Source organism: Canis aureus, chromosome 2 (assembly GCF_053574225.1).
Source record: "Canis aureus isolate CA01 chromosome 2, VMU_Caureus_v.1.0, whole genome shotgun sequence".
NCBI classification, from domain to species: domain Eukaryota; kingdom Metazoa; phylum Chordata; class Mammalia; order Carnivora; family Canidae; genus Canis; species Canis aureus.
In genome coordinates, this window is record NC_135612.1 from 60,555,446 (window position 1) to 60,581,930 (window position 26,485).

General features: G+C 51.7%; 1 protein-coding gene across 10 annotated transcripts in view; it reads right to left on the reverse strand.

The window, feature by feature from the left end:
- The window catches only part of AFAP1 (actin filament associated protein 1), a 142,584-nt gene continuing 116,099 nt past the window's right edge, over positions 1-26,485 (reverse strand). For 7 of the 10 annotated variants that reach the window (XM_077875166.1, XM_077875161.1, XM_077875157.1 and 4 more), the window contains 7 exons: positions 21,470-21,587; positions 17,665-17,931; positions 15,270-15,384; positions 11,658-11,822; positions 9,994-10,184; positions 7,043-7,204; positions 1-4,373 (listed from right to left, as the gene is read on the reverse strand). In XM_077875166.1, the coding sequence (XP_077731292.1) occupies positions 4,347-4,373; positions 7,043-7,204; positions 9,994-10,184; positions 11,658-11,822; positions 15,270-15,384; positions 17,665-17,931; positions 21,470-21,587 (1,045 nt within the window). In that variant the 3' untranslated portion in view covers positions 1-4,346. The remainder of the gene's footprint in view (positions 4,374-7,042; positions 7,205-9,993; positions 10,185-11,657; positions 11,823-15,269; positions 15,385-17,664; positions 17,932-21,469; positions 21,588-26,485) is intronic. The other 3 variants (XM_077875204.1, XM_077875212.1, XM_077875201.1) reach the window with 2 other exon arrangements.

A 26,485-nucleotide genomic window follows, 5' to 3' on the forward strand; every position in this document is an offset into this window, starting at 1 on the left:
TGGAAGCGTACAGCTTTATTGGTAACACACAAATGAGGCACGCCGGATGGCGCCAGTCCGTGGGCTATACACCGTGTGAAACAGTAGAAAAATCAGTTAGTAAAGCAGAAAATTCAGGTGAGGTGATTACAACATGGAGCAAATGGCCAGAAAACTGGTATTTCCATCGGAAGTTTCCTCTGATAAAAGTTCTTAGTTTATGAATTAAATACACTGAGAAACACAGTGAAAATATATCTACAGTCCTCTAAAATGGGCACCGCCAACAGATTTAATTAAAAAAAAAATCTTTGCTGTTTCTTGCTTGTTTCTTTCAAAGAGAATTTTAAATATGACTTTAGTTTTTAAAAAATACAGTAAGGAAATAATTACAATCTTACTATGAAAACATTTTACAACTTAGAGCCGTGGTCAATTAATGCTAAATATTTATAATTTTAAAAAGTTTGGTGTTAAAATTTAAAGTCACTGTTTCCTTTCTCATTAGAAAATCAAATACAAAGATTATCTTATTAAAAACGCCTTTGGTCCCTAAGAATCATGATCTGATGATCCTATGGCGAAAACGCGCCTTCCCCGGGCAGCACTCAGGAGCCCTGGTGACACCTGCCCAGGCCAGGGGTGGGCACCTTTCCCCGGGGGAGGCAGTGGGGGCGCTGTTCACAGAAGAGGGGCCAGCGGGGCCTTCGTGGAGAGGAGCCCCCTGCGAGAGGCTGTGCCCACCGCGGGGCACGGGGTGCAGTTTACCTTCATGTATTCACAGTATCAACCTGGCCCATCATGGGGACAGTGATGAGCCAGCAGTGACAATGGGAACAACAAAAAAAGAATAAGAATCACTCTCTTTAAAACAACGCCACAGATTTGAAAAACTTCCCATTAAGAAAAAAAAAATCATTTTTGGAAAACAAACGAGGAAGGCAACAGTTGAACATCTGAGCGGTGCCACCTTGAGGACCCCGGGGGGCGGTGGAGACTGCAGCCATCCTGGAAGAGGCACCTGCAAGGGGTGCGCCGGCTGGGCCACAGGGGTCCTCGCTGGCACGAGGGGCCCCGTCCCCAGGCACCCACCCTGCTGCCCACCGTCGGGAGGCCCTGCCACAGCACTGGGGGAGCGAACCCAGAGCGCTGCCTGCTGTGACTCCAGCCCCTCCCGAGAGCACGCTGGCAGCCGGCTTCTGCCCACAGCCCCCGGGCCCGCCCCCAGTCGTGCGCCTGTCCCCGTGCAGACCTGCACCCAGGTTCCCGATGGTTGCTGCGCTTCAGATGGGTCTGAGTCTCCTTCCTGGGGGTGGATGTGGGGCCGAGCGCACACACGGTGTGAAACAGGCTTTGCAAAAGGTGGCAAATCTCCAACCTGAGTGCTTTGGGGGTTTTGGAACTTGGACAGTTGAAGTGAAGGAGGACGATCGGGCTCGAAAACACCAAGGTGTGCGAACAGGAGGTGGACAGAATGGGTTTACACCAGGGTGTATGCACAGTCATCCAGAGAAGACCTGGGAAAGATCCAGACTCATCTGGACCATTCCCCAGCCCCATGCTGGTTCCTAGGTGGTGGAACCATCCAGAAGCCCGGAGAGGGCAGGGATGGCTGGTCTGACCCGCACAGGGCCTTGCCCCACCCTCTACTGACTCTGAACAGGGGAAAAGTGACCGTTTCTGCTTGTTTCGCGCCACGGGTGACGCCCTTAACCACTATTTTGTTTCTGTGCGTAAGGTGGGTGAGTGATTAAAGACATTATAATCACATAAAACTGGAGGAGATTTTGAAGGTTGATGACACCAAATACAGCCGGAGGCAGAGCTTGGGGCTGACGGTGAAGCTTTAGGTGCTAAGGGAAGTGGCCATGACCCGCAGGGTGGCCCATCTGCACGGCCGCCACGCTCCCTCCACTTTGGGTCAGGATCCTCTTACTGTGAACAGGACCATCTGTGACGGGACGGGTGACGCCTCAAGGGGACTGGGACTTCTCCCAGTGGCAGGTGTCTGGCACCCCCGCAGCGAGCTCCCGAGGCCCACCTGCTCCACGTGTCAGCTGCGGCCGCCGGGCGGGGTGCTCGGGGAGGGCCATAAAATGACATCACTGCCAGAATTCTGACAAGACGTCTAATGTGTGTCTAATATGTACAGATATAAATTAAAAACTCTATTTATTGAACATATACAAATAAATAACTTATTTTGAAGCAAATCCTTTCACCTAACTTTCTGATCAATCTAAAGACACCAAGGGGAACACACAACATCACGGGAGCCTCGCTGTCGGCGGCCTCGCCCTCCACGCGGCCCGCTTCCAACGGCTCCGTGGGACCAGCAGGATCCGTCTAAGCTTGCCATCCTTTTAAAGGGCTTACGCTTGGGAATTTGAAACCTGGGTTTCGACACAGAATAGGTACACCAGGAGTTGAGGACCAGGGTCCAAATCCTGGCTCTGGCTCCGACGGGCCATGTCCTTGGGCAAACCCATGGGGATGAGGGTCCCCATGCCGCCCAGGATCTATCTCCCTGGCTGTGCTGAGCCACGGTCAGGAGCACGGGCTGCTTAGGTTTCCTCTCCTAATGCTCAAAACCTGCGGGCTGCTTGGGCAAAGCTGGCTGCCAAGCAGGTTGGCCCAAGTGCCTTTGCGAACCTTATTTGACCAGAAGGCAGCAAAAACCTACCGTAGATCAAACTTTTTCCTTTTACAGAAAATCAGCTTCCCACACAGACAGACAACGGAGGACAGGGCTCCTCTAACAGCACCGGGAAGATGGACCCAGAGGCTTTGGGGGCCTCCTCCCTAATTTCCTGGGGGCAGGGGTCGATCGTGCTGGGTGCCAGGGAGATGTGCCCTAATCTGCCAACATGTGATGGGGGCCCACGTCTCCGCTGGGATCAGCTCCAGCCCCCGCTCCCTGCTGCAAACTGTCACCTTCACAGGAGACTACTTGCCTGCTCTATGGCCAAAATCTCATGCAGCCATGCGGGGCCTGAGAGCCCTGACGTTGGTTTGACCCCAGTCCTAAGAAGGGCCTATGGGAGAGTGGCCGAGCCCTGGAGGGGCTCTGGAGGCGTGCTGGGACGGGGGGAAAGCATGGAGACTGTGTCGTGCCTTCCATCCCTGTATTTGGTGGATGAAAGGCTGACACCTCCACGCTTCCACATTTCAGCAGGAAGCGCCCTTGCATAGGTGTGTGACTCACGCCCCCCAATCTGCCTGCAGAGGGATCCTGGGGTGACCCACTTTCATCGCATCAGGGGCTGCACCTGGCCATAGCTGAGGATTCCTGAGACGGTCCCTCTGGAGGCACAGTGGAGTTGGCCGGTTCTCAGAAGTGCCGCACAGGCGCCGAGACCCGGCCTCAGCCCGAGGGGCTAGGAGCAGCCCCAGTATACCCGCGCTCTGGCCTGGGTTTGCAGGGGGAGGCAGGGCCACGGGGAGAGAACAGACGCTCTCGCTCGGCTCAGGATGCTAGGGTTCTAAGGCCAAGCGACTTCCAGGACCTGCTTCCCTCTCAAGGGGCTAGCCCGTCCTGTAAATGGAAGCGCCATCTACATCCGGTGAGACCGGGTCACCTGCTGGCTCTGAGGGGCAGACAGGGTCGGGGACACTGGGGAACAGGGTGGGGAACACACATTAGTGAAGCAGCAGACACTCTGCTGCCTTTCAGAAGCAGTACAAATAATTAATAAAATACGATACAGAATCTCTGAAAAACCCTTAGAGCGAAGTGCAACACACAATTAAAAGAAATTTTTAAAAAGTTTAAAAAGAATGGCAGCTTTTCACGTCATGGTGACGAAAGCATTTGTCCAGAGGAAAGACAATGAAAAGGTAACAGATGCTTCACAGCACGGGTTTCTCACGCACCCGCCTCTCGTGATGAGGGGGAGGGGCGCGTGGGAAGGGCACGCTGAGGCACGAGGGGGGCAGGAGGGCGCGCTGTGGGAGGCCCCGGCCTTTTCAGCAGGCGGGCGTGACGGTCCCAGGGCCCACGCCAGCCGCGCTCACCTGCCAGGGGCCCGGGCCTCCCGCCAGCCGAGGCCTCAGCGGGGGCACTGGCCGGTCCCCCGCGGTCAGGGTGCAGGGGACACGGGGAAAGCCCTCACTGAGCTTCTCGTTTGCCGTAGGACCTCTCTACCTCCCTACTGCTCTCCGACAGAGAGAGGTGGAAACCAAAGTGTTATAAGTGAATTTCTTTAGAAGGAACAAGTACAGTAGCAAGAGGACACGCGGGCGGGTCTGGCGCTGGCGTCGCAGCTCAGTCACAAACCCTGGCGTCCTGCGCAGTGGCCACGCGGGCGGAGCTTCCTGCGGCGGTGGCGGCGGGGCAGCGCCTGCGAGCGGGGCGTCCTGCCGTCCCTCTACGTGCCGTTCTTCAGCTCCCATTCCTAGGTGTGGCGAGAGGAAGGGTACAGGTCAAAGTGGCCGGGTGCTGGGAGACAGGCTGCCCCCACGGCCGCCGGCCGCCTACAGCGTGGAAACCGATGAGGTGGCCACTCAGGAGTTCGAGAACTACCGTTTGACCCAGGAATTAGATCAACGATGGGGCCCTTGGGCTGATCAAGGGGAAGGTGTGTGTGGACGCAGGGCCTGGCACCCGGTGTGGTGGGCTGGCCGGTGGGAACACCCAGCGCCTGCTGAAATTTCCAGGGCTTTGTTCACTGGGCCGTGAGCTCACTCGCTGCACACCTCTGCACATCTTATGAAATTAGGCATTTCTCACTTTTTCTGAAAAGCGGAGCATCAGCCAACATGGCAGAAACAAGGTCAAAACAGACCACCCTCCACTTCAATAAAACCACACGGGGGCACCTGTGGGGCTCAGTTGGTGAAGTGTTCACCTTTGGCTCAGGTCAGGATCTCAGGGTTCTGGGTTCGAGCCCTGCATCGGGCTCCTTGCTCAGCGGGGACTCTGCTTCTCCCTCTCCCTCTGCCCTGCCTCCACTCGTGCACTCTCATTCTCTCTTGAATAAATAAAATATTTAAAAACACACACACATGAGCACTTTCAGGCAGGTGTGCTGAGAGGAGGAGGAACTCGAGTGCAGCCTCCCCCTGTTCTTCCTCAGCGCCCTGAGGCGGCCACAGGGCCGAGGAAGCAGGTGTCCAGAGGGAAAACAGAGGCTGGCATTTCCCCTTCCCAGCTCACCAATCTGCCCCCGGGCCGTGCAGGTTTGATAGCCAGGACAGGCATGCATGTCATCTCACCGAAGAGTCTGGCAAATACATTGCCATCGGCAAGCAGGGGTCACCGTGGCCACTCGGCAGGGAGGGCCAGAGAGAGCCGCAGGGACACACCTCACCAGGAGAGTGTACACAGGGAGACTGAAGCCCCATGAGGCTCTTGCTGACACGGCTGCGGAGAGCCAGGCTATGCCACCGTGGAGCCAGGCACCCGAGCCTCTGGCAGCGGCTCGCCTGTGGCGGCTCTGGAAGCACGGCTGGGGCCATCATGCCAGGCCTGCCAGAGGACCCCACATATGCAGCTCTCCTGACCAAGGAGGGGGACGGAGGACCTGGAGCTGAAAGCCCGTGACAGGTGCCCCACACTATCTGAGTTCCAGGGTGTGCTATCATGCGCAGGACATTCCTCGTCAGGAGCTGGAAGTCACTTTAGGAACGCCGCCTAGGCTAATGCTTCCTGCGCCCAGAATGAGCCAGCCTGTGCCGGTCCTCAGACGGAGGCTGGCGTGGGCAGATGAGGGCATGTGTGTGGCGCCCCTGCTCAGGATCAGAGCCGAGAGGCCGAGCCCCACCCCTGCCCCCAGCTGAGAGTCCCGTGTCAGTTTTTAGGAGTCCCTTTGTGAGGCTGTGGGCATGGTTCCTGGACCCACAAGCAGGGACGGCTAGGTCCTTTGGTGAGTGTGGCCCCCATGTCACCATGTATGAACCTGCCGAGACCATGCGTCCTGCTTTAGCACAGAGGAGCAGCAGGAGCTGCAGTCCCCAAGCTAGTGGTCGCCGAGCGCCCATATGACATGCGGCTTGGCAACGGCTCAATCGTAAATCTGATTTGACAGTAAAGAGACCAAGTAAATGAGACACTGTTACTTCACTTCTCATCTGCAAACAGTTGTGGGACTGCACTGGACGGCCCCATTCTAAGAACCTCTCAGGCAATTTGCACCCCCCCCCCCCACATGTGAGCTAACAGGGTCAAACCCGGAATGCCCAACGCCTGCTAGGAAAAGTAACAAATACCCAGCAGCCCTTCCTGCCCTAGACGTGGCAATACACACGGGCTTCAAACGCTTGCCGGGCAGGACACCAGCTCTCAGACGGGGCCACAGCCACTGCCACCAGGGCCGCCCCATGAGCACACCAGGGCTCCAAGGCGCTGCCGCTCACGTTCCTCCCCAACACAGACCTGCCTCTCCGAAAACTGCAGACTCCTAGGCAGTTTGGACCAGGTTCTGAAGCTGCCCAGGACCAAACGTAATGATAGCAATGCCGGGCCCAGAGGCAGCAAAGAGAGGCCGTCTGCCTCCACACCCGTCAGAGCAAATTAAATTCATCTGATGAATTAATGTAATTACTTCAAGTATGATTTTTCTGTATGACACACTTGTAGTTAGCACCGTCAGGAACTGTCTGCTCTGAGAACCTAGAAGTGGTTTTTACAATTTCTGAGAGCTTTAAAGTCCAGCATCAAAGCTCATCAGTGCCAGTCCCATGTGGAGACTGGAGAGCACGGGCGGGCCTGGGGGATCATCCTGCACCTCCCACACCACTGACAATGTCAGGGGCGGCATGGGACGGAGGAGGGTCTAGGCCTGGGCCCTCTTTGAAGAGCCCAGAGGTCGCCTGGTCCAGTCCCCACTCTGGGAAGGAAATCCTAGGAGCACCCAGAGCTGCTGTTTCTCCTGACACCAGGTGGTCAGCGCCTTGGGGTGAGGTTCTGGGCTTTTCACCTTGGAAAGGGGGACCCCTGAAGGAGGCTGGGACTGTGAGAACTGGGGAGAGTCAGGACATGGCATCTCCCACCCCATCCCATCCCTCCTGCAGAAGCCAGCTCCCCTCAGGGCAGGTATCCTGAAGGTGGGAGGCCGGAGCTCACCTTGGCCTTCCGCAGCACATGTCCCCGGCAGGGGGAGCCGCTGGCCGGCTGGCCCTTCCTCAGCACGGCTGCACTGTTCACTGGCACGGGGCCCTCCGCATCGCTGGTCTCACAGCTGGACATGGGTGAGCTCTCCAGGGTGCGATGCCTGAAAACCGGGGACTGTCAAGGCAGAGAGAAGACCCGAGTGAGGTGTGGTCTCCGGGCCCGTGGTGTGTCCCAGCGGGAGGACTGCAGGTTTCAAAGAAAACGCACAGGGTTGGGGAACAGGCAAGAATGAGAAGGAGAATGACTCCACAGGGTCAGCACCGGGTCTCATGGCACTTTGTCCATGTCCGTTACAGACAGGACAGCCGGGGGGCTAGGAGGCCAGCAGGGGCCCCACCCTGTCCCTCTGCACACTGCTCTGTGCTTGCAGAGAGCTCTGCGTGCACACCTGCCCTTGACCACCGGGCAGCGCCAGGCACTGGGCCAGAGGCTGGCGGCAGCGTGGCCCAAGCCCAGCCTGGGTGACACCGGGGCTCCCAACCAACCGTCTGTAGCATATACAGAGGCCAAATGGAGAGGTCTTCTGGAAGACTTAAAGTGGAGTGAAAAGCCCCCCTCCCAACCCCCAAAGGAAGTACAGGCTGCTCCTCAGGGGAGAGTGCTGGCAGTGAGCTGGGCCTGCCTAGATGAGCCCCCAGGGCCACAGACGCCCCCCCACCCCGTCACTGCTGTGTAACACATGACCTGAAAACACTGCTTGGGTTGTTTGGCATGCTGTCAAGCAGAACACTGCTTTCAATAACCTGAAAGTGGGTCATTTAGGATCCCTACCAGGGGCTGCTGACCCTGAACGCCAAGCAGCCAGCTTTCTTCATGTTCTAGCTTAACAGCCATGCTGGCTGGGAAGGAGTCAGGGATGGAGTGTCTGGCAGAAAGGAGAGACCACCACCATCTCTCTGTGAGAGGCCACGCTGAGTTTGTAAGGCAGCCCATGACAGTCCTCTGGGACATACACCCAACCACCCGAGTTCTGGGGATGAGGGCTGGGTAGGAAGAGCAGGGAGCTGCCAACACCAGGGCAGGTGATGGCAACCCAAGTCCAGGGAGAGCCCTCCCAGGAGAGGAAGCCAGCAGGCCCTGTGGTCTGGGTGGGGAGGCTCAGATAGTCCCATCACCACTGGACAGAGGGGACCCTGGGGATGTGTGGGGTCACCACTGGAGAGGAGGGACCCCCAGGGGTATGTGGGATCACTGCTGGAGAGAGGGGACCCCCGCAGGGATGCAGGGTCATCACTGGAGAGAAGGGATCCCCAGGGGGATGCAGGGTCACTGCTAGAGAGAGGGAATTCCCAGGGGGATGCAGGGTCACCAAAGAAAGTAGCAAGTCTGGAGATGCCTGGGTCTGGAGGCAGGGGTGAAGTGGGGGGTTTCCAGTTTGGAGGTGACCTTAGGGAAAGCAGGTTTGGCGAGTGGAGAAGTGAGCGGGTGAACAGGACACTGTGGGAAGACACAACTATTTCCAAAACCTTGGAAAGGGAGGGATGAGAGGTAGGAGGGAGGCTGCAGGGGGCTGGGTGTGGGGCCCAGAGGATGCAGAAGGGCTCTGAAGGAAGGGGGTCGGCAGGAGACACCCCTGGGGGTGATGTGGCCATCCCTGCAGGAGGCCAGGGCCTAATGGGGTCCACCCCTATGGAGGTCACGAGGGGCACAGAAGCCATGTGTCTCCAGCAGGGCCCCACCTCTAGTTATAGTTGATCTCACTGTGCCGGGTCCTGTCCAAGCGGGACGCTGAGACGTGGGGCGGCTCGGCCCTTGCGTGCCAGCTTCCAGTGTACTCACCCTTCCTGCGTGTTGTTCTCACAGGGGGAATCAATGTGGACACACACGTACCCGGCAGGCTTCCTTTCTTATCGGAACACAGGCTCCCTGGGGGCAGCCGTTCTGCCTACTGCGCCCTGTCCCTGGGGGAGCACATGGCCCCCGCATTGCACTGCCTGGGTATGTATTCATAATTCGTTGAATGAATGAATGAACACATGAACTAACAAATACATGAATGATGAACCCACACTGCCTCTGCCCAGGCACGGTGCCATGAGCTATCACAGATGCAGCAATGTCATCATCCTCAGTTTGTGGATGAGTAAGTGAGGCCTCAAGAAGGGACATGACCCCAATCCTGTCTCTCTGGCCCCAGAGCCTGCTTTCCTAGAAGCTGCGGCTGGAGGAGGTGGTGCACCATTGGTGTCCTGTTTTCTGTGATGAGAGCCCCTGCCTTGCTGCTAGGAGCAGCTCTCCCAAGCGAGGGCCAATTTCTCAAAGTTGAGGGGTGGCTGTCAAAAGGGACGGGGGGACGGGAGTTTCAGAGAGGGACAGGTTTAAGGTGGGAGGTGGGGCAGAGAGCTGCGGGCCCCTCTGAGAAGGAGCCTGCATCCAGGGCTGCTGCCCCTGCTACACCATGTGTGCTTAGGCCGGGTTGCTGCACTTCTCTGGGCTTCTGGTTCCTGGTTTGTGAAACGGAAGGGGTGACACGAGACTCCCCAGGCTCTAGGGACCCGAGGGCATAGTCACAAGGAAAGGACAGCAGTAACTTCTCAGTGACTGTTAGTCCAATCAGAGCAAATGGTGAGTCACTGAAGGTGATAATTCATGTTGCAAAGTGACTCCCACTCGTTCTGTGAGATCCGAGGGGAAGGCCGTGTTTCCTGGCACCTGGCAGGATTCCCAAGACGTGCTGCACGTCTCATAACAATCTGCTACATTAGATTAAGGTCTCTAGCTAATGAATTGGAATCGAATTAGGACATGGTTCAAAAGAGATAAGAAGAGCGGTGCCTCTGATCATCAAATGGGAGAAAGGAAGGGAAATAGGCTGCTGTTTCCACCACCTTTCCACAGAGAGAAGAAAACACGTCACCAGCTCAGAATGCACGTTGGCTCAGAACATGTGGCGCTGACCTTACCTGTGGGCTCGATGTCCCTGACCTGGGCTCGATGGCCAGCCCCAGGGTGACCCCGCCAGCCAGGGCCTTCTTCAGGCTCTCTGTGACTTCCGTCAGCTCCAGCTCCAGGTTGACACGCTCCGCCTCCTTCTGCTTACACTCCTCCTCCAGCCTCTTCAGCTTGTCTTCCAGAACCACCTGCGTCTTCCTGCCTGAAATCCCATAGACACACTGTCACTGCAGCCACAGGTGAAGGTCTCAGATGACAGAGGATCCGTGCTGGTGCCCATCCCAGGAGCCCTAGAGACCTCTTTGCCTTGAGCGGCCCCGACCTGGATCCCTAGTGCAAAACTCAAGTCCAGCTGTTCTTCAAAAGAGCAGAGGCCCTTCCTGACCACCCTATTTTCTTGCAGCTAGAAGACTGTGGACTGGAAGCCGGAGCCCTCAATTCTCACAAATCCCAGAATTCTAGACCCAGGCCTCAACATGCTCACCTAAGCACATGGGACTCTAAGCAGACAGCTGGCAGAGGTGTGGCTGACTTATAGTCTGACTACTTCCCTGCTCTGATGGTTCCACCTTCTCTTCCGGAGTCCTCTCTCTTGCCCGTCAGGTCGACTACAATAAAGCTTGTGCCTCACAGAGCTGGCACATTCACTTATTCATTTTATTTGAAATGTGTTTCAGTGACACAAGGAGGCAGGTAACATGCCCATTGGACATGCAGAACAATGGATTCCAAGGGGTCCCCTGACTTTTGTGTGTGGCCCCAGCCTGTGCTTGCAGCATGGGAGCTAGTCTCACTTCTCTGCATCTTCGCTATCCTGCAAACTTGGAACAACAGGAGGAGGCAATCCTCTTGCTGTCTTATTGCCCTGGAGGCTCCCACCCAGGCCTCTGACTCAGCGTTTGGTTCCCGCCATGTCCTGCCCCTCCTATGGGTTATCTCCCACCTGCATAGCCTACACCTAACCTCCCAGACTTTAAACTCCAAAAGCTCTCCCTGTCATAAAAGTCACTGAGGCGCAGAGTCAAGAAGGGCTGTAGCTGCTGTGAGCAGGAAAGCTACGTGAAAGCAGCTGTCTTCCCTTCTGGACCTTCCTGGTCCTCTGTGTCCCAACAAGGCCAGCCAAATCCAAACCTGAGGAGTCGGTCTTGCCCCAGGATCAGGGCCAGTCTTGAGCTGATTACATTAAACAGCTCCATCCCCAGAACCAGGAACTATACAAATGAACAAGCCTGAGCCAGAGACACTCCCCAGGCCCAGACTCAGCTCCCCAACACTGCCTTAGGTAGGACTTCCCCTCTGAGAGCGTCTCTGCTAACCTGGCCTATTTCTCTGCTCCCTTCCAAGAATTCAGACACTGTCCCTCCCTCATCCTGCAGACAATCTTTGCAGCCAACACACGAGGCAGGGACAGCTCCTGGCACCATGGGTCTCTGGGAGCAGGTGAGCAGGCCAGGTGAGGAGGCCAAGAAGTGGTCCTGGCCTCCTCTTGCCTAGTCCACTGTCCCAGGCCATGACACCTGCCCCAGGCTTACTCATACAATGCTTCCAAACTACAAGCAGCACCATTCGGGGAGATGTGGCCTTACTAAGGTGAGACCCCATGGGCAAAATGGGTGGAAATTGAGGCGCTAACCCAAGGCAGTGCCCAGGCTGGCCAGAACCGTGGCCCTCATACCAGCGTTTACTTCGATGGCAGCCCTCAGGTCTCTCCTCTCTTTCCGGAGCTGGGCCAGCCTGTTCCGCAGGGTTTCTTTACGCTTTAGCAGCTCATCTTCTTTGCTCTGCAACCGCTTGGCATCGGCTTCAACCCGATTCTTGCCATATTTGTACTGGTCAGCATCTTGGGGGTAAAAAATAGTAGCCAAAGAAAATTCAGTTTAACCAAGCAGATAACAAGGTAATTCATAAAACTTGTTTAAAATCAGGAAAAGAAACTCTAATCTGGCTATTTTGCTAGTTTGGTAAGAAAAGGAATGGGACCAGTTTGAATGGAATAGAAAGGTGAGTAGGGAAAATTTCCCAATGGTCTGAATCAAGGTAAGAAAATGAGAAGAGAATATGAGAACATCCTATTAACTCCCTATCCTTTGAGGCAGGAAGGCTTGATTACAGGATGAGCACTCTATAATCAAAATCAAGGCTCCTCTCTGGGATTTGTGTACTTCTCTCTTTTTCAGGACACTTCTGTAACACGGCCAAACCTAAGCCCAGTGCCTGTGCTATCTGGCTGTCAGGCTGACTGGACAGCAGCTCTGTCCCCTGCGCTGGGGTCGGTGCAGCAAGCATGCAGGCATCCACTGAGTGAGTGAAGGATGGAGTACATGGGGAGTCTCATGCGGCAGCGCCCAGACCCAATCAGCTGAGTTAGAGCTCCAGCTTGTTGCATCAGCTGTGAGGCCGCTTGTCCTCTCTGGGCCTCAGGTCCCTCATCTGTGAAGTGGTCATTTTCAGGGCTCTTATGAGGGTCAATTTAATATTTACGAAGCATTCCAAACAAGCACAATGCCAGTGCTCATTAAATAAAAGGAATGCATGAAGAATAAAGAGGAAACCAGTCTTTAGGAAATCCATCGATCGAAGTCTTGACCAGAGTCACACCACTAGTTGATATCACATTAACATCCCACCCCAAGCTTCTTTCCTCTAATTAAGTTGAACTTTTGATAATACTAAGTTAGAGACCCTCTCTAGAAAAATAGCTTGAAGAGATGAAGATGTCACAGGCGTGATGGAGGGTCACCGATTCCGGAGCTTCCACTGCCTTCCACACATGATCACCACTCGGAGGTCTGCTGCACATCATGTGCCCCGTCATGTCTTCACGCCCCACAGCACCCCCTGCAACACTGCACTTGTTTGCCTGCATGTCTGCTGCCCCACTGGGCGTGCAGCAACTTCTGGGCAGGAACATGACGTGATGGCTCATAGCGGAGACATGGGCCAGAAAGGAACCTACGACTCTGGGCTGGCAGCTAATCTGACCTCAGCTTCACCCTCTATAAAGCAGAAGCAGGAAGGCATATCTTGAGTTAAAAAAAAAAACCACATGATATTTATATTCAAAACCTATCTCACAAAACTATGCGATGCCTGGGGTGGGGTGGACACCCCCCGGCCGCTGTAATCACTGCCAGTGATAGCTGAGGCCTCAGAGACAATGGCCAGCCACTTCCAGCACCTATCCTTGATGCTGAATTCACTGAATCCTGCAATGCAAACTGTCAGGATTATGATGCAACACTGTGTTTATGAAGGCAGGTGCAAAATCTTTCATTTGTCCCCAGGGCACTTCCCCTCACTAAAAAGAAGCAAACAGAAAATGCACACACAGAGCATGATATTAGGAGGATCTCAGTGTGAGGATAACAAAAGCAACAACTTGAAACAAAAGCACTGCAATGAGTAGCCAGGGTTAGGACACGTTCCACAAAGTCCACACCCTGTTCACTTATTTCTGATCAGAAATGTTTCCCCAAGAAACTGGTATGTAATAACCTATAAATATTCACATCTTTTGGTTCCCATGCAGTAAACCCCATCCACTCTATAATGCAACTGGCTGAATTCAGCAAAAACATAGAATGCAATTATTTTTCTCTTTTGTCACCATTAGATGTCACCAAAGTTAATAAAGATTCCCTACAGAAGGTCTCATAAAATAAAGGAATAAATCACCTAGAAAATGAAATGAGCAAAGGCACTGGGAGAAAAGCTATTGAGAAGAGATCCCAGGAGGTTCGGGCCCTGCACAGCAGAGCTTTCAGGCACAGGCTTTTCCCTCCCCTCTCCACCCCTCCCCAGATGAACAGCACTAAAATTTTAAGTGACTGTAAATACACCCAATTGCATTAGGGAAATAAGATTTGCCAGAAAGATAAGGTCAAAATAAGTCAGCACAATAAAACTGTGATCCAGCTGGCTCCCAACCCATCTGCTAGAAATGTGCGGATGAGGACAAGGAAAGTGTAGACAAGGTGATGGGCAGAGTACAAGTTCCCTTGGGGTGGAAGCAGCCAAGCCCTCCTGGACAATTCCAAGGCTCATCTGGGTATACGACGGAAAAGGCCGTCCTCTCCATCCCCATGTCCTCTCAAACTCTGAACATCCTTCAGTACCGGCAGGTCAGTAAGTCAGGGAGAGGTTACTAACTGGAGCCAGCTGGCCAACCTCATCTTCACCAACACAGACTGGTCTACTGGTGACACTGAGCCAGATTCTGAAAGTATACACACAACTTCCCAAGCCGTCTTATCAAACCCATCACTGAAGCCTAACTCACATCCTCCTCCCCTGGGAGCCCCCAGCAAGCCAAATCCACTTAGGAGTTCCTGAACCTTGTAAAAGCCTGTGCCATATACCTGCATATCTGCCTGTGAGCATCTTCTTGAGCCCAAAGCAGCTCGATGCCAACTGCCCGGTCTTATCTGTGCAGCCCCGGCAGCAAGCAGAGTGCCTCAAAGAGAATAAATGCTGCTGGGCTGGCACAATGAATGGGTGCCCACCATCACCAGGGCTGAAGAAAACACACACCCATGTGCACAATGTTGTCACCTAAATTAATCCATCTGCCGGTAAGGAAGGGCACTGGGTGCTCAGGTAGGTTGAATCTCTCACTTGTGTCTTCCTGCTTCTCTGCTCAGATTTGGAGTGTGAAACCTGGTAGTCGCACTGGCCAGCTGTGAAACACTGGGTGAGCCACTCGGTCTCTCAAAATATTTCTGCCCTTGCATAAGGGGCAGGTGATTGTACCTACCTGAGATGAGGCTGGGAGAAGTAGCAGGAGAAGGTCTGTATCAGCTCACAAACCATAAGGTGCTCAGGAAGACGCACCCCTTACCAATCCTTACATGGTTCTCATGCTTGGAGGCCCATGTAGTGCCTCAATTACTTCGTCCCAGAAACCACAGTGGCCATTTGTCTCCATCTCCAACACAGGGGGCTGAGCTTAGAGCATTTATACAGCTTGACTAAGACACACATCAAGGTCTCCTGACCCAAAGCCCCAGGTCCCTTGGACCTACTCCATCTCCTCCTTAAATACGTTTGAACACGTCAACACGTCACAGACCAGCCCGGCTTCTCCTTTATACACAATGGTCATCAAAGCTGAGTTAAAAACTGTCACCATTCTTCAATCCAGCAAGGAGGGAGGGTGACAATGAGTAGAGTCCCCTCTCTCCAGCTGACCCCCATGCCTGGCATCTCCACCTGAGCAGGTGGGGAGGAAAGATGGCTCTTACGGCCCCTACTCTGCAAACTGCACCAAGAAACTGAATGATAAACTTACTTGAAGATGTTCGCTTCACACCGGCTGTGGAATCTACCTTTTTTTGCTGGCTGCTCAGAGTCTTCCCTTTCCCCGTAACCCCACTAGAGGCTACTGGGGGCTTTTTACCCTTCACCTGTTGACATAAACATGTAAGAGAATTAAAAACAAGCAATAAAGAAAAATCTGGTTTTTCAGTAAATTGTCTCAGTCCCTGAATCATTCATATAAGCTAGCACAGATAGGAAAAATGAAGGGAGCAGAAGACCAGTCTGGTCTCCAAACACTGAGCTGCTATGGATTTCCTGCGCAGGACAAGCAGGTGTAGAACTGAGCTCCAAGGCAGGTGAGGAACTTGGACCTGTCCAGTTGGGATAGAGTCAAAGTTATATGTATTTATAAGGGGAGATTATAAATGCTCATCAAGACATTGGCACAGGCAGTTGGGTATCTGAGAGCAGTGGGTTGAGATCACTAAACGTTTGTGTTTCTAAAAATGAATGGCTTTTCTCTCCAGGGGATGCTCTTTAGGGGAGAGGCATGGCCGAGCATCAGATTTCTGCTTGGAGGGCTCTGCCGCTGACTGATGCCCTCACAGGACACATAACTACCTTTTGATTTGCTGATGGGCAGAGGATGGAAGCCAAGGGAGAGCACAGAACAGCACAAACTGAGTTTTAAGTAGCCACAGGTTCTTAAAGAACATTCAGCAGTACCTCTGCTCCTTTGCTGCAAGTCAACAAGTGCCGTGTTTTGCTTAAGGGAGTTGTGTGTACCCTCACTAGGCCATAGATCTAGCCTCACTTGGGGGAGGCAGACAGACCTTGCTGCAGATTCTGGCTCCATGACTTGGGATAGGCCGAGCAAGTCATTACAACTTTCTGAGCTTCCATTTGCTCATTAAAGAAAATAAATAAAGATACTGACTTCTCCCTGCAGCATTCCTAAAAAGGCCAGGTGACATGCCAGACAGGGGCACAACACGCGGCATACTGTAGGTGCTCAATAACCAGGAGACGTCTCCCTTAAACACTTAGGTGCCCTACGAAAATGACCAATAGAGCACAGGAAAACAAAAGGTGTGATAATTCAACTTACAAATGTGTTCCTACTTAAAGTGGGAGAAATGAATAAAAACAAGCACATAGAAACGATGTGTCCAGTCATTCCAAAGTAATCTGGGGACAATCCAAATGCACAAGGTGGTGTACTTTGTCCCACAGATTCTACCTAATGAAACTTTAATGCCAACTAAAAAGTAAGTCTGTTGACACTTATGTGTTCACTTAGTGGAAATCTCCAGAGATCTGAGCAGCTTGGCTAAAAATCAGAAACAAATCCTGCCCTGTGATTTGAGAGGCAATGGGTTGCGGGGAGCTGTTGTAAGCCATCGCTATGTGAAATGCCAGGACCCTACCAGGCACTCTGTGTTTCCTAAAATTACCCAAGAAACGGAGGGAAATTGGGGATCCCTGGGTGGCTCAGCGGTTTAGCGCCTGCCTTTGGCCCAGGGCGTGATCGTGGAGACCCGAGATTGAGTCCCACATCGGGCTCCCTGCATGGAGCCCGCTTCTCCCTCTGCCTGTGTCTCTGCCTCTCTCTCTCTCTGTTTGTCTCTCATGAATAAATAAATACAATCTTTAAAAAAAAGAAAAGAAAAGAAAAGAAGAAACGGAGGGAAAAGAGTATAATTTAAAGTGTACGCATCTGCTATTTGTTTGCCGAGTATTGCCATGTTGTGGTGCTTGGATTTGTGTGAGAAGGACACAGCATTCTTTGGTGGAAAATGCATGAACACACAAGGTTAGCATTTACACGGAAACCTCATTGTTTGCTGTAACTGTGGGTGTGGAGCAGCTGGCAGTTCAACATCAAGGTTATTATCATTCGCTCATAATCCCAATCCTCATTACCATCTACTCGGTTTTAGGCAGTACACTTTCAAACTCGTTAAGGAAAAACACTGTAGGACCCTGAAAATTCTAGTTAACGTTTAAAGATCGAAAGCAATTACTAACTGGAGTCCAGCGTTTCTTGTGTACCTATGGTAGAAGCATTAAAAAAGCTGGATGTGCAAGAGTCTTCTGGAAAGTTTTATTGCCCCTGTCCTTTTAAAAATCTTTGCCTTTAGTCAAATTTTGTAATGCACAAAATTCACTGGGGAAATTTCCAAGAATAGAAAGAGAGCCAGATTTAGGCCAAGAAATACAGTGCTTCAGCCACGAACTAGTTAGGAGTGCTTAATCAAGTTCTTAGGCAGCCAAACGTTGATTGCATTTGCAAATTCTATTCTGGTTGAGGCAAAGATTCCACCTCACCCTTGATGAGTCTCATCTGCTACAGGGTTGGTGACTATGCCTGGCAGGATGACCACGATTCAGATAATTCTAGAACAGGATGCAAGGAGATGCTGTACCTGAGAGCTGAGCCCGAGAGACGCCCTCCCCAGAGAAGAGGGGTTAGTGGCAGACTGAATGAGAGGCAGACCGCAGGAGGGAGGGCATTTGTAATGGTTACAGGACAGTTTGTCAGGAGACGGCCTAGAAGCCTTTCTGTCAGCAGGTGGGTAGCGAGCAAAGATTTTCGGAGACGGCAAGTTATCGTACAGGACCGCGTTATCATAAAGCACCTCTTCTCCCAGGCCTCTGGCACAGGAAGCAGGAGGGCCGTCTTCGGGGTCCCACTGCAACACACAGCTTCGTCGTTAGTACCCTCGGCCACAGAAAGCATAGCAGAGATTTTAGCATATTGAGACATTATTAGTACCCCCCCAAACATGTATACGTACCCCGCACTGTTACCAATAAAACACACACACACACACATACACACACATAGACGGACAACATTTCTACTTTGAGAGACTTCAGGAAAGGTTTCTTTTCTCCCGAAATCATTCCCAGGGTAACTGGCTTAGGACATTTTTGTTTGTTCTGTTTTTTAAGGCAGAGAGAGAGGAAAAATAAAAAACTTATTTGACATTTCTTTCTTTAAAGAACCAGATTTTGGAAGCCCTAATCCAGAGAGCAGAAACCACATGAGGTAAGGAGAGGCAGGCCAGCCTGGGGGCCCTGAAACTCGGAGCTCCAGCTGTCCCCAGAAAGCAACTTATGATCACAGCAAAGCACTTTCATTTACAGCAATGCCTATGTCCCGGACATCATTTGAATCGCTTCATGGATGTTGAGCCATATAATTTCCACAGGAGTCTCAAGATGCAGGGGGAAACTGAGGCAGAGCCGTGCTCCTAACCGCATACAGTGGCAGGCTCCCCCAGGGTAGAAAGTACCTCCTGACCCTCCCCATCAGGGACTCGGGTATCAGGGGTGACTGTCAGCGTGTACCCAGGGACCAGACTCCTATGGCTGAAGAAAGTGCAGTGACCAAAATATAGTCTGTCGTAAGGAAGAAATGCAATCATTGTAGAAAAGAGGATGTTTCAGCAAATAACTGATACAATGGCATCGTCTTAGCAGAAAGCCTTTTCACGAAGGACTAAAATAGCTCGAGCCACTTCAGAACGTGGACATTAAAGCATAAATGGAAACCTAAACTCACAACCACAGCCAGAGCCCTTTACGTTTTAAAGGTCTTTATAAATTGCTTTGCATTTACAAAAAAAGGAGAGAAATATTAATTCCTATGTTATGCTCATTTTACCCTATTTTTATATCCTTCTGGCAGCGTCTCCTTCTGCCAGACTGTAATTACAGCCTTTTGTTACCAAAATAGGAACAGTCTGAAATCTCACGGGAGGAGCACTTCTGTCCCTTTGCAGCCGCTCCAACGTGTCTATTTTTGTCATGCGGGGACCCTCCTACAATCTAAACACAGCGGCCCACGCACACAAGCCTGGACAGGATGGCTCCCTGAGGACGACCGCACACAGTTGTCCCGGGTGATTTCAATGCTCTAGACTGGACAATCACCTCCCCAAATACCAAAGGATCAAGGCACATGGAACACTTAGGAAACAGATACTCCACAGAGGTTTCTAGATTAAGAGCATGTCAAGAGATCCTTTTGGAGACTCACTTCAATCTTGTGCTGGCATAGGGGGAGGGCAGGTGGCCATGAGGGGCAAGGATTATTGAAGTCGATGTCAGGTTTGGGCTCAGAAAGGATGAACTTCATAAAACTGAGAAAGGAAGCCTTCCAAACGAGAGGTTGCCTGGTAATGGAGCCAGTGTGGAGAAGCACAGTTAAAAGAGGGGCCTGAGCTTCAAGGAAGCCCTCACTAAGCCAGAGAGCCACAGAGACGGTGCATAGGACCTCACGTTTTCAATACTACCATGCATGTGCAGGAACAATTGCTAAATGCAAAGTTCTTCCAGAATGGTGGGGTTTTATCTCTGAGACTGAGGACACTGGATGCTCTAAAGAAAGCTCATTCCTGGAGGTGGCCTGAATCCCATGACACAAATCTAAGGGCATGGGTAGGTGGGGGCAGGGGAGTTGTGCTCATATGGTCCTGTAGCTTCCACATGGAATGTAAGGAAGAGAGGAGAAAACCTTTCAGGAAAAGGAGCACAAAGGGGCCTTCGGGCAGGAAGGTCCAGAGACAGAGACAGGTCTGGGTGTTGTCTGTCCAGCACAAGTGGTGGCTGAGGCCAAGGGCCCAGAGAAGCAGGCCGCTCTGTGAGAATGAGTGTGATGGCTGGGCTACAACCAGGGGTATGGCTGCTCAGGAGCTGGTGGCTGCCTAGGACAGCCAGGGACCATCCTGAAGGTGGCACAGTGCCTGGGAAGACACTGAGACGGCCTGAGAACCCGTGCTCACGATGTCACCATGCAGCCTTCCCTAAATGTGTGGGCTCAGGGGAGGAGGGCTGGGGGTATCATGGGTACCAGGAGCCCCTCTAACCCTGGAGGCCTTGGTGGCAGGGGTGGAGGTAGGAATGGGGGCCAAGGAGCTCATGTTTTCTTACTGGGGCAGGACTCCCCCTTCAACCCCAGCCCTGACCACCCCAGCCTGAGACAGGCAACTATCTGATGGACCTGTAGTCAGGGTTGGGTTGAAGTGTGGCTCTGCTCCTACTACCCCTGCCCCCCGCCCCCACATCCCAGCATAGACCCTAACATTCATGTGAACCTGCCAGGCCTGGTCCCTGCTCTGCTCTGCTTCCCCCTACCCACACCTGCAGCCCTGCTGGACCAGAAGGCTGCTGGAGGACAGAGGCAACGTCTTCTCCATTGTGTCCTCCACTCCTAGTGCAGAGCCCGGGTGCTAGGGGATGTGCAGAGAATCAGGAAGGCAGGAGAGGATGGGCAGAGAGGATGAGGCAGGCAGGGAGGAGAGACTGTGTGATGAGAAGCCCCTTTCTGGAATCTAGTAAGGAGCCTGCAGAGGAATCCCTGCAGGAACCCCAGGGCAGGCCCAAGTGGATGGAAGGAAGAACATTCACGACCAGATATCCAAGACCCTGGGGACACATGATGTCACAGCACTTGGTCACTGGCTGGCCACCTCTGGCCCACACACAGTAATCTTTTCAGTGTGCTTCTGTTTCTGAGCTCTGGGAGTCCCTGTTTGACCTCCACTTCCCACAGGAAGGCCGTAGTCTCCTGGCTCCTGCCTCAGACAGATGTGGGTTTATGACCATGGGAAACAGGTTGCTGACTGGGGACTCCATCAAAGTACTGAGAAAAGAATGGGTGAGCAAAACAAGAAAAAAATTTAAAACACTTTCCAACTTCAAAAACAACAATAATTAACACATTCTGTGCCACCTTTGAAGTATATCTTGCCACAGATGCCCATTTTAAGGTCACCCATACTGGGGGGCCAATGGTAGGATGGTTTCTCCAGTGCCTCTCCATGAGCCTGCCGAGTCTGTGAGCCTCACCGCTGGTGGCCCAGAGGATGGCACGGGGCTTGGCCTGGGGAGCGTGCAGTATGGCCAAGGCGGTGGCAACATTTCCTTTGCAATGTGATTTCTCTGAGCTCTTCTCCAAGTGTTAACTGCTCAGTGATAACTTCTACTGTGCTCTATTTTGATGTATCTAAGTTACAGACTTTAATGTGCTTTCCTTCACTCCGTATTCTGGGATGTGCAGCATGATACTTAAGGGAGGGGATGTGGTTTTAATCCTGGCTGAGGGCACGGCAGAAAGCCCTCTGGCTCCGGGCCTGAAGTCAGGAGTCCCGGGTTACAGGAATCCTCCCCAGCCTCAATTGTGACACAACCGAGCCTGGGCCATCCTAGGAAGGGCACACTCACCGAGCCGTTAATGCATGGGACGTCATCGTAATGCAGCGCCATGCCACTGGGGTGGGCGTAGCCGTTGGTGGTGCTCCCCAGGTACGGGTTGGCAGAGATACCGCGCCTGTTCATGAAACTGCAGGACAGGAAGTGGGTTAGACCCCTCTCAGTAATCTAGAGTCTTACCTGAGTCCAGCTGGACACTCAGGGCCTGGCCCGGCAGAGGTGTGGTGTTCATGAGAGTGACGAGGATGGACTGCTCACCTGTAAAATCAGGGAAGCAGCCACCCTGCTGGGCTGTGGCAAGGGTGGTGGGAACGCATGCTGGACACAAAGCACTGTCTGGCACATAACACACGTAACCGTGTTTGAGACTTGCAGCATGTTTCATTTCTGTAGTGCACAGCGGGGGCACCGGGCCCACCGCCTGCTGGCTGGGGCACACCCTCCAGCCTCGCTGGTATGCGCTGTAGCTGCCTGCCAGCATTTTCATGCTTCTTCCCTGAGCCTGTCAACGTCAATGCTCAAGGGCAGAGACACAGCTGGCAAAAGTGAAGGGTTTACCATCTGGCCTTTCTGGTGGAAGTTCATGGACCCCACATTCTTTACAGCATCTACTCTGCACTCATGTTTCAAGCTCCCCACGGTCACGTAGCATTACTGCCACCGCACCTCAATGCCACTCACCTCCCACCATCCCTCCCACCCCTGAACTTAGGGGAGGCTGACAGCGGCCAACCAGTGGGGTCCCTCTCCATGCACACTGCGCTGGCCCCTGTGGTGCTCCCAGAGCAGAGCACTGTACAGCCTGTAGCCACCTCTCTGCTTCTTCCTGCCACCCACTGCCCTGTGGTCACCTCTGCCTAGAAGTACTTCTCCCAAGCCCCTGAGGGGGTTCACTTCCCTGTGAAAGCCCCGTGAAAGCCTGAGCCCCACAGTAGGCAGCACCCCCACCCCCCATGCCTCAGAGTCGCTGTCCTTCTGCTCCTTGCATATGTTGCTCATCACCATCTGACCTGTTGTGTGATTAGCTCATCCCCCAGAATGTCAGCCTCAGGAGAGCACAGCCATGGTCACTCTCACTTGTTCTGGACCTCAAGCGTCAGGCCCACGGGGCTCTCGGCAAACACGTGCTGGATGCACGGCATGCCAGTGGTTCACGCATGAAGTTGTTTGTTAGAAGTGGCAGATGTGAGTGTCCAGGGAAGAGAGAACCCAGATAGCACTTTCTCTAAACTAAAATTAATGAGTAAATAGCTAAACTAAAAAAAAAGTGTGGAATAGAAAAAATATATATGATAAAATAGATTAAAAAATATACATATATAGAGATATATATATATCTATATATACGAAACTTTTTTTTTTTTTATGAAACATTTTTAAATGTAGGCCCCACAATCAGCGTGGAACCCAACATGGGGCCCAAACTCACAACCCTGAGATTAGGACCTGAGTTTAAATCAGAGTTGGATGCTGAGCCTGCCCAGGTGCCCCCCAAAAGTGTATTTTTTAAAAATTGTGTTTCTTTGCAGGATCTTACATCTCTGTAGTAACTAGATGCATAAAAATGGGAGGAAAGAAACTGGTGAGGGCAGGACAGGGAAGGAGGTCTCAGGCTAGGCCAGGCCCTGGTTCCCTGGAGAAGCAGAGGGGCCTTCAGTGGCGGGGGGTGGGAGGTGGGGAGGTGGGGGGGGGGGGTCCTCCCAGTGCTCAAAGCACAGGCACGCCCTCTGCTGGGCAAAGGCGGGCACGCCAGTCCCACCTCACACAGGCTCTTTAATGTGTACAACCAACAAAAATGTATAGGATTATTCTGTACTTAAAACACAGAAAATTTGGTACAGGAAAAGGAAATGTGTTGAAAAGGAAAATGCACGAAGGAAAGACAGAAAAATTCAAGAACTTAAGTCTTCCACCATGACAGAGGACTTTTTTTTGTTTTGTTTTAAAATACGTATTTAAGGTTTTCTAATGTAAGTGTCTCACTTGAGGGGATTTTGGGGTGAGGCACCCTGCATAAGGCTAACACACGCCCCATACGGTGCTCAGTGACTGGGTGTCTAGAGCCGCGGTGGTGGTGCCCTCACATGCATGCTGTGTGGTGCCAGGCACACAGGGCACAGATGCCAGGATGGAGCAGGGTCCCCCAGAGTCAGGACAGAGCTCAGAGCGGTCACCAGCAGGGTGCTGTGAGTCATGTAGCATGAGAACAAGTGAGTCACAGACACCTGGGGTGGCCCAGGTGGAAGAGGCTTGGGATTTACATGGAGGGACCTGCACCCCAACACAAGTATCTGGGCCCTAAGCAGCATGTGGAACCCCATCTATGGACCAGGCCCCCGTCCTCTGCCTCAGAGCTCTTTCTGTGGGAGGGGTTTTAATCAAATATAAAAGTGGAAGTGAGACAAGAGAGCCCATGCTACTTGTTAAAAACATGAACCCCTCAGAGGAAGTACACGTACTGTGCAAAAATACAGATGATGTAAGGTCGCCATCTTACCATGGCCAAGTGTACGGTCCTGGGGCAGTATGTGCAATCATGCTGCTAGCAGCCAGCACTGTCCTCCACCCAGAGAGCTTACCCACCTGAAACCCCATCCTTATGATACCCCTTCCCTCACCTTGCCCCAGGCCCTGACCCCACACCGGCCTCCTGCCTCTGGATCTGCCACAGGACTACATCATATAGAACGTGTCCTTTTCCCTCTGCCTATGTCACCCAGCAAAACACCCTCGAGGTTCATCCCTGTTTAAGGGGTTTCCATGAGAAGGCGACTCAGGTTAACGGGTCCTTTCCAGTCTGTCACTGCCCTCTCTCTGCCCACACTGATCTACAGCCTTTAAGCCACTACAACTACAGCTTGCTCACGGTCTCCAATGGAGCATGGCTTGAAAACAGTTCCAGGGAAAAAAGTCAGAATGTTTCCCTTGTGTCACATAATCTATGCATCTCATTTAAAAATAGGCTAGGCCTTGGGAAAAATAGGTTCCAATTGTTTACCATTATTAATATTCCTAAATCGTGACTTTTCCTGGGAGAATTTAAATTACTATTTTTTCTTTTACTGCCTCCTTCCCAAAATATACCATTGTCCTCTCCCCCTCAGACGTATCCAGTGCACAGACACTCCCCCTGACGACCTTGAAAGGATTCATTAACTGGCTGCCAATTTGCATAAAGGCAAAAATTAATTTAATCTCAGGATATTTATCATACTGGCAAGATGCCATATTTTATATTTTGAACATTACTTGCTTGTTAAATCTCTTCTCTCAAGTTTTATAAGAATGTTTAGCTAGAAAACTGAAAAATGAAAATATCCTTTATGGCTAACATTTATAAAGATTTTAATGAGGTAGCAAAAATTCCTGCGGTCATAAACTCCTTAAATGCATATTGTTAATAAATAATTTTTCAATATTGCAATCTACGTTCCTTTCTCAAAAATGTGACCTGCCCACATTTCGTTTAGATTAATATTGCACTCATTTGGGAAGTAGAAGCTGGGTTTTGTTCTAGGGGAAATACTGTTACTCACGCTTCTCTGAGGTGTGGTTATTAGTTTGCTGATTACCGCTGAGGACACTCATGCATAAGGAGAGGCCCCGTGATCTAATAAAGTTCCAAAGAAGCAGTTAAAAACCACAAACTCCTTTCTTTCATGTTGCTCTAGATGTGGAGATTTTGTGAAACCTGGTTTATGGACATTACATTTCTTTAAAAGCCACTTGATTAAATGTGCTCATTTAGTATGAATGCTGAATGATTAAGGGGTTTGCTGCTATCCACCGCATGCTGCCAACTGGATAGGGTGTATTTATGGAAAAATAGTGAATATGAACAGAAGAGTCAGTACTCGACCAGGTCACCCTGATTTCACACAAAAGGCAGTTGTAAAAATGGGGAGTCTATACTTTAGGAAACCTCTAATGTTCCTGGAGATTTTCTGGAAAAGTCATATAGAAATTAATTCATGTTGTCAAGGCTATTCACCGGAGTTGGGTGTAACATGTGGCTCAATCCCTCATAGGAGCCCACGTTGCTTCCACTGGCCCCAGAACATCCTGCCAAACAATAAATGTTCATTCTATAGCACCACTCGAGAGATAGATGAAGACCACTGGAACTCCTTGCAAACACCACACGTGTTAAAACTAGATGGTGGAGCTCATGGACACTGGGTCTCTCCATCGCAGACAGCACTGGTGGGTCTGCCCACAGCTGCCAGTGGGTTTATCATCATGGGCGGCTGATACAACTCCATCACCTGCTTTGTTTTGAGCCATCTGTCCTCAGCCTCCAAAGCAGACGTCTCTGCTGATGAGGGAAGAAGGAGCAGAGGTCCAGGGATTGGAGACATGAGACCAGAGGAAGCTCCAGATGTGGCTCCAGACAGATACCACTTCCCCTAGCCTCATCTCTACAAAAGGAGCTGGAGCACTGAGAGGTAATAGAGCCTTGTCTAGAATTTCCCCTTAGGAAATGCCACACAGAGCCTGAGTTCCCTCCTCCTGGTCCAGAGCCACTTCCCTCACAGCCCCAAGGCACAGGCTTTAGACCAGTATTACTATGAAACCAGTTTAGCCTATTGGGCTGCCTGAATCTCAAATGCCTTTGGGTCTGCAGACCTAACCTTGAGAACTGCTGCTATGATTATCTTTGTCATCATTATGTTATAGATATATGGTTCAAAAATGTTTTCATATATAAGCTTTTTTAAAAAAATAAAAACCACAACAATAAATAAAAGTACATGACCGATGACTTTGAAAATTCAGCCCTCATTACTTACAGTAGATGTAAATTATCTATTGCAAAGAACTGTCCCCTTAATACAAGGGTCAGCAAGCTACAACCCATGGGCCATACCCAGCTTGCTGCCTGTATTTGCAATAAAGGTTTATTAGAACACAGCATGCCCATTCGCTTATGTGTGGTCTGTGGCTATGATGGCAGAGCAGAATAGTTTTTACACAAAACGTTTGGGCCCCAAAGCCAAAAATACTTACTGTCTTGCACTTTACAGAAAA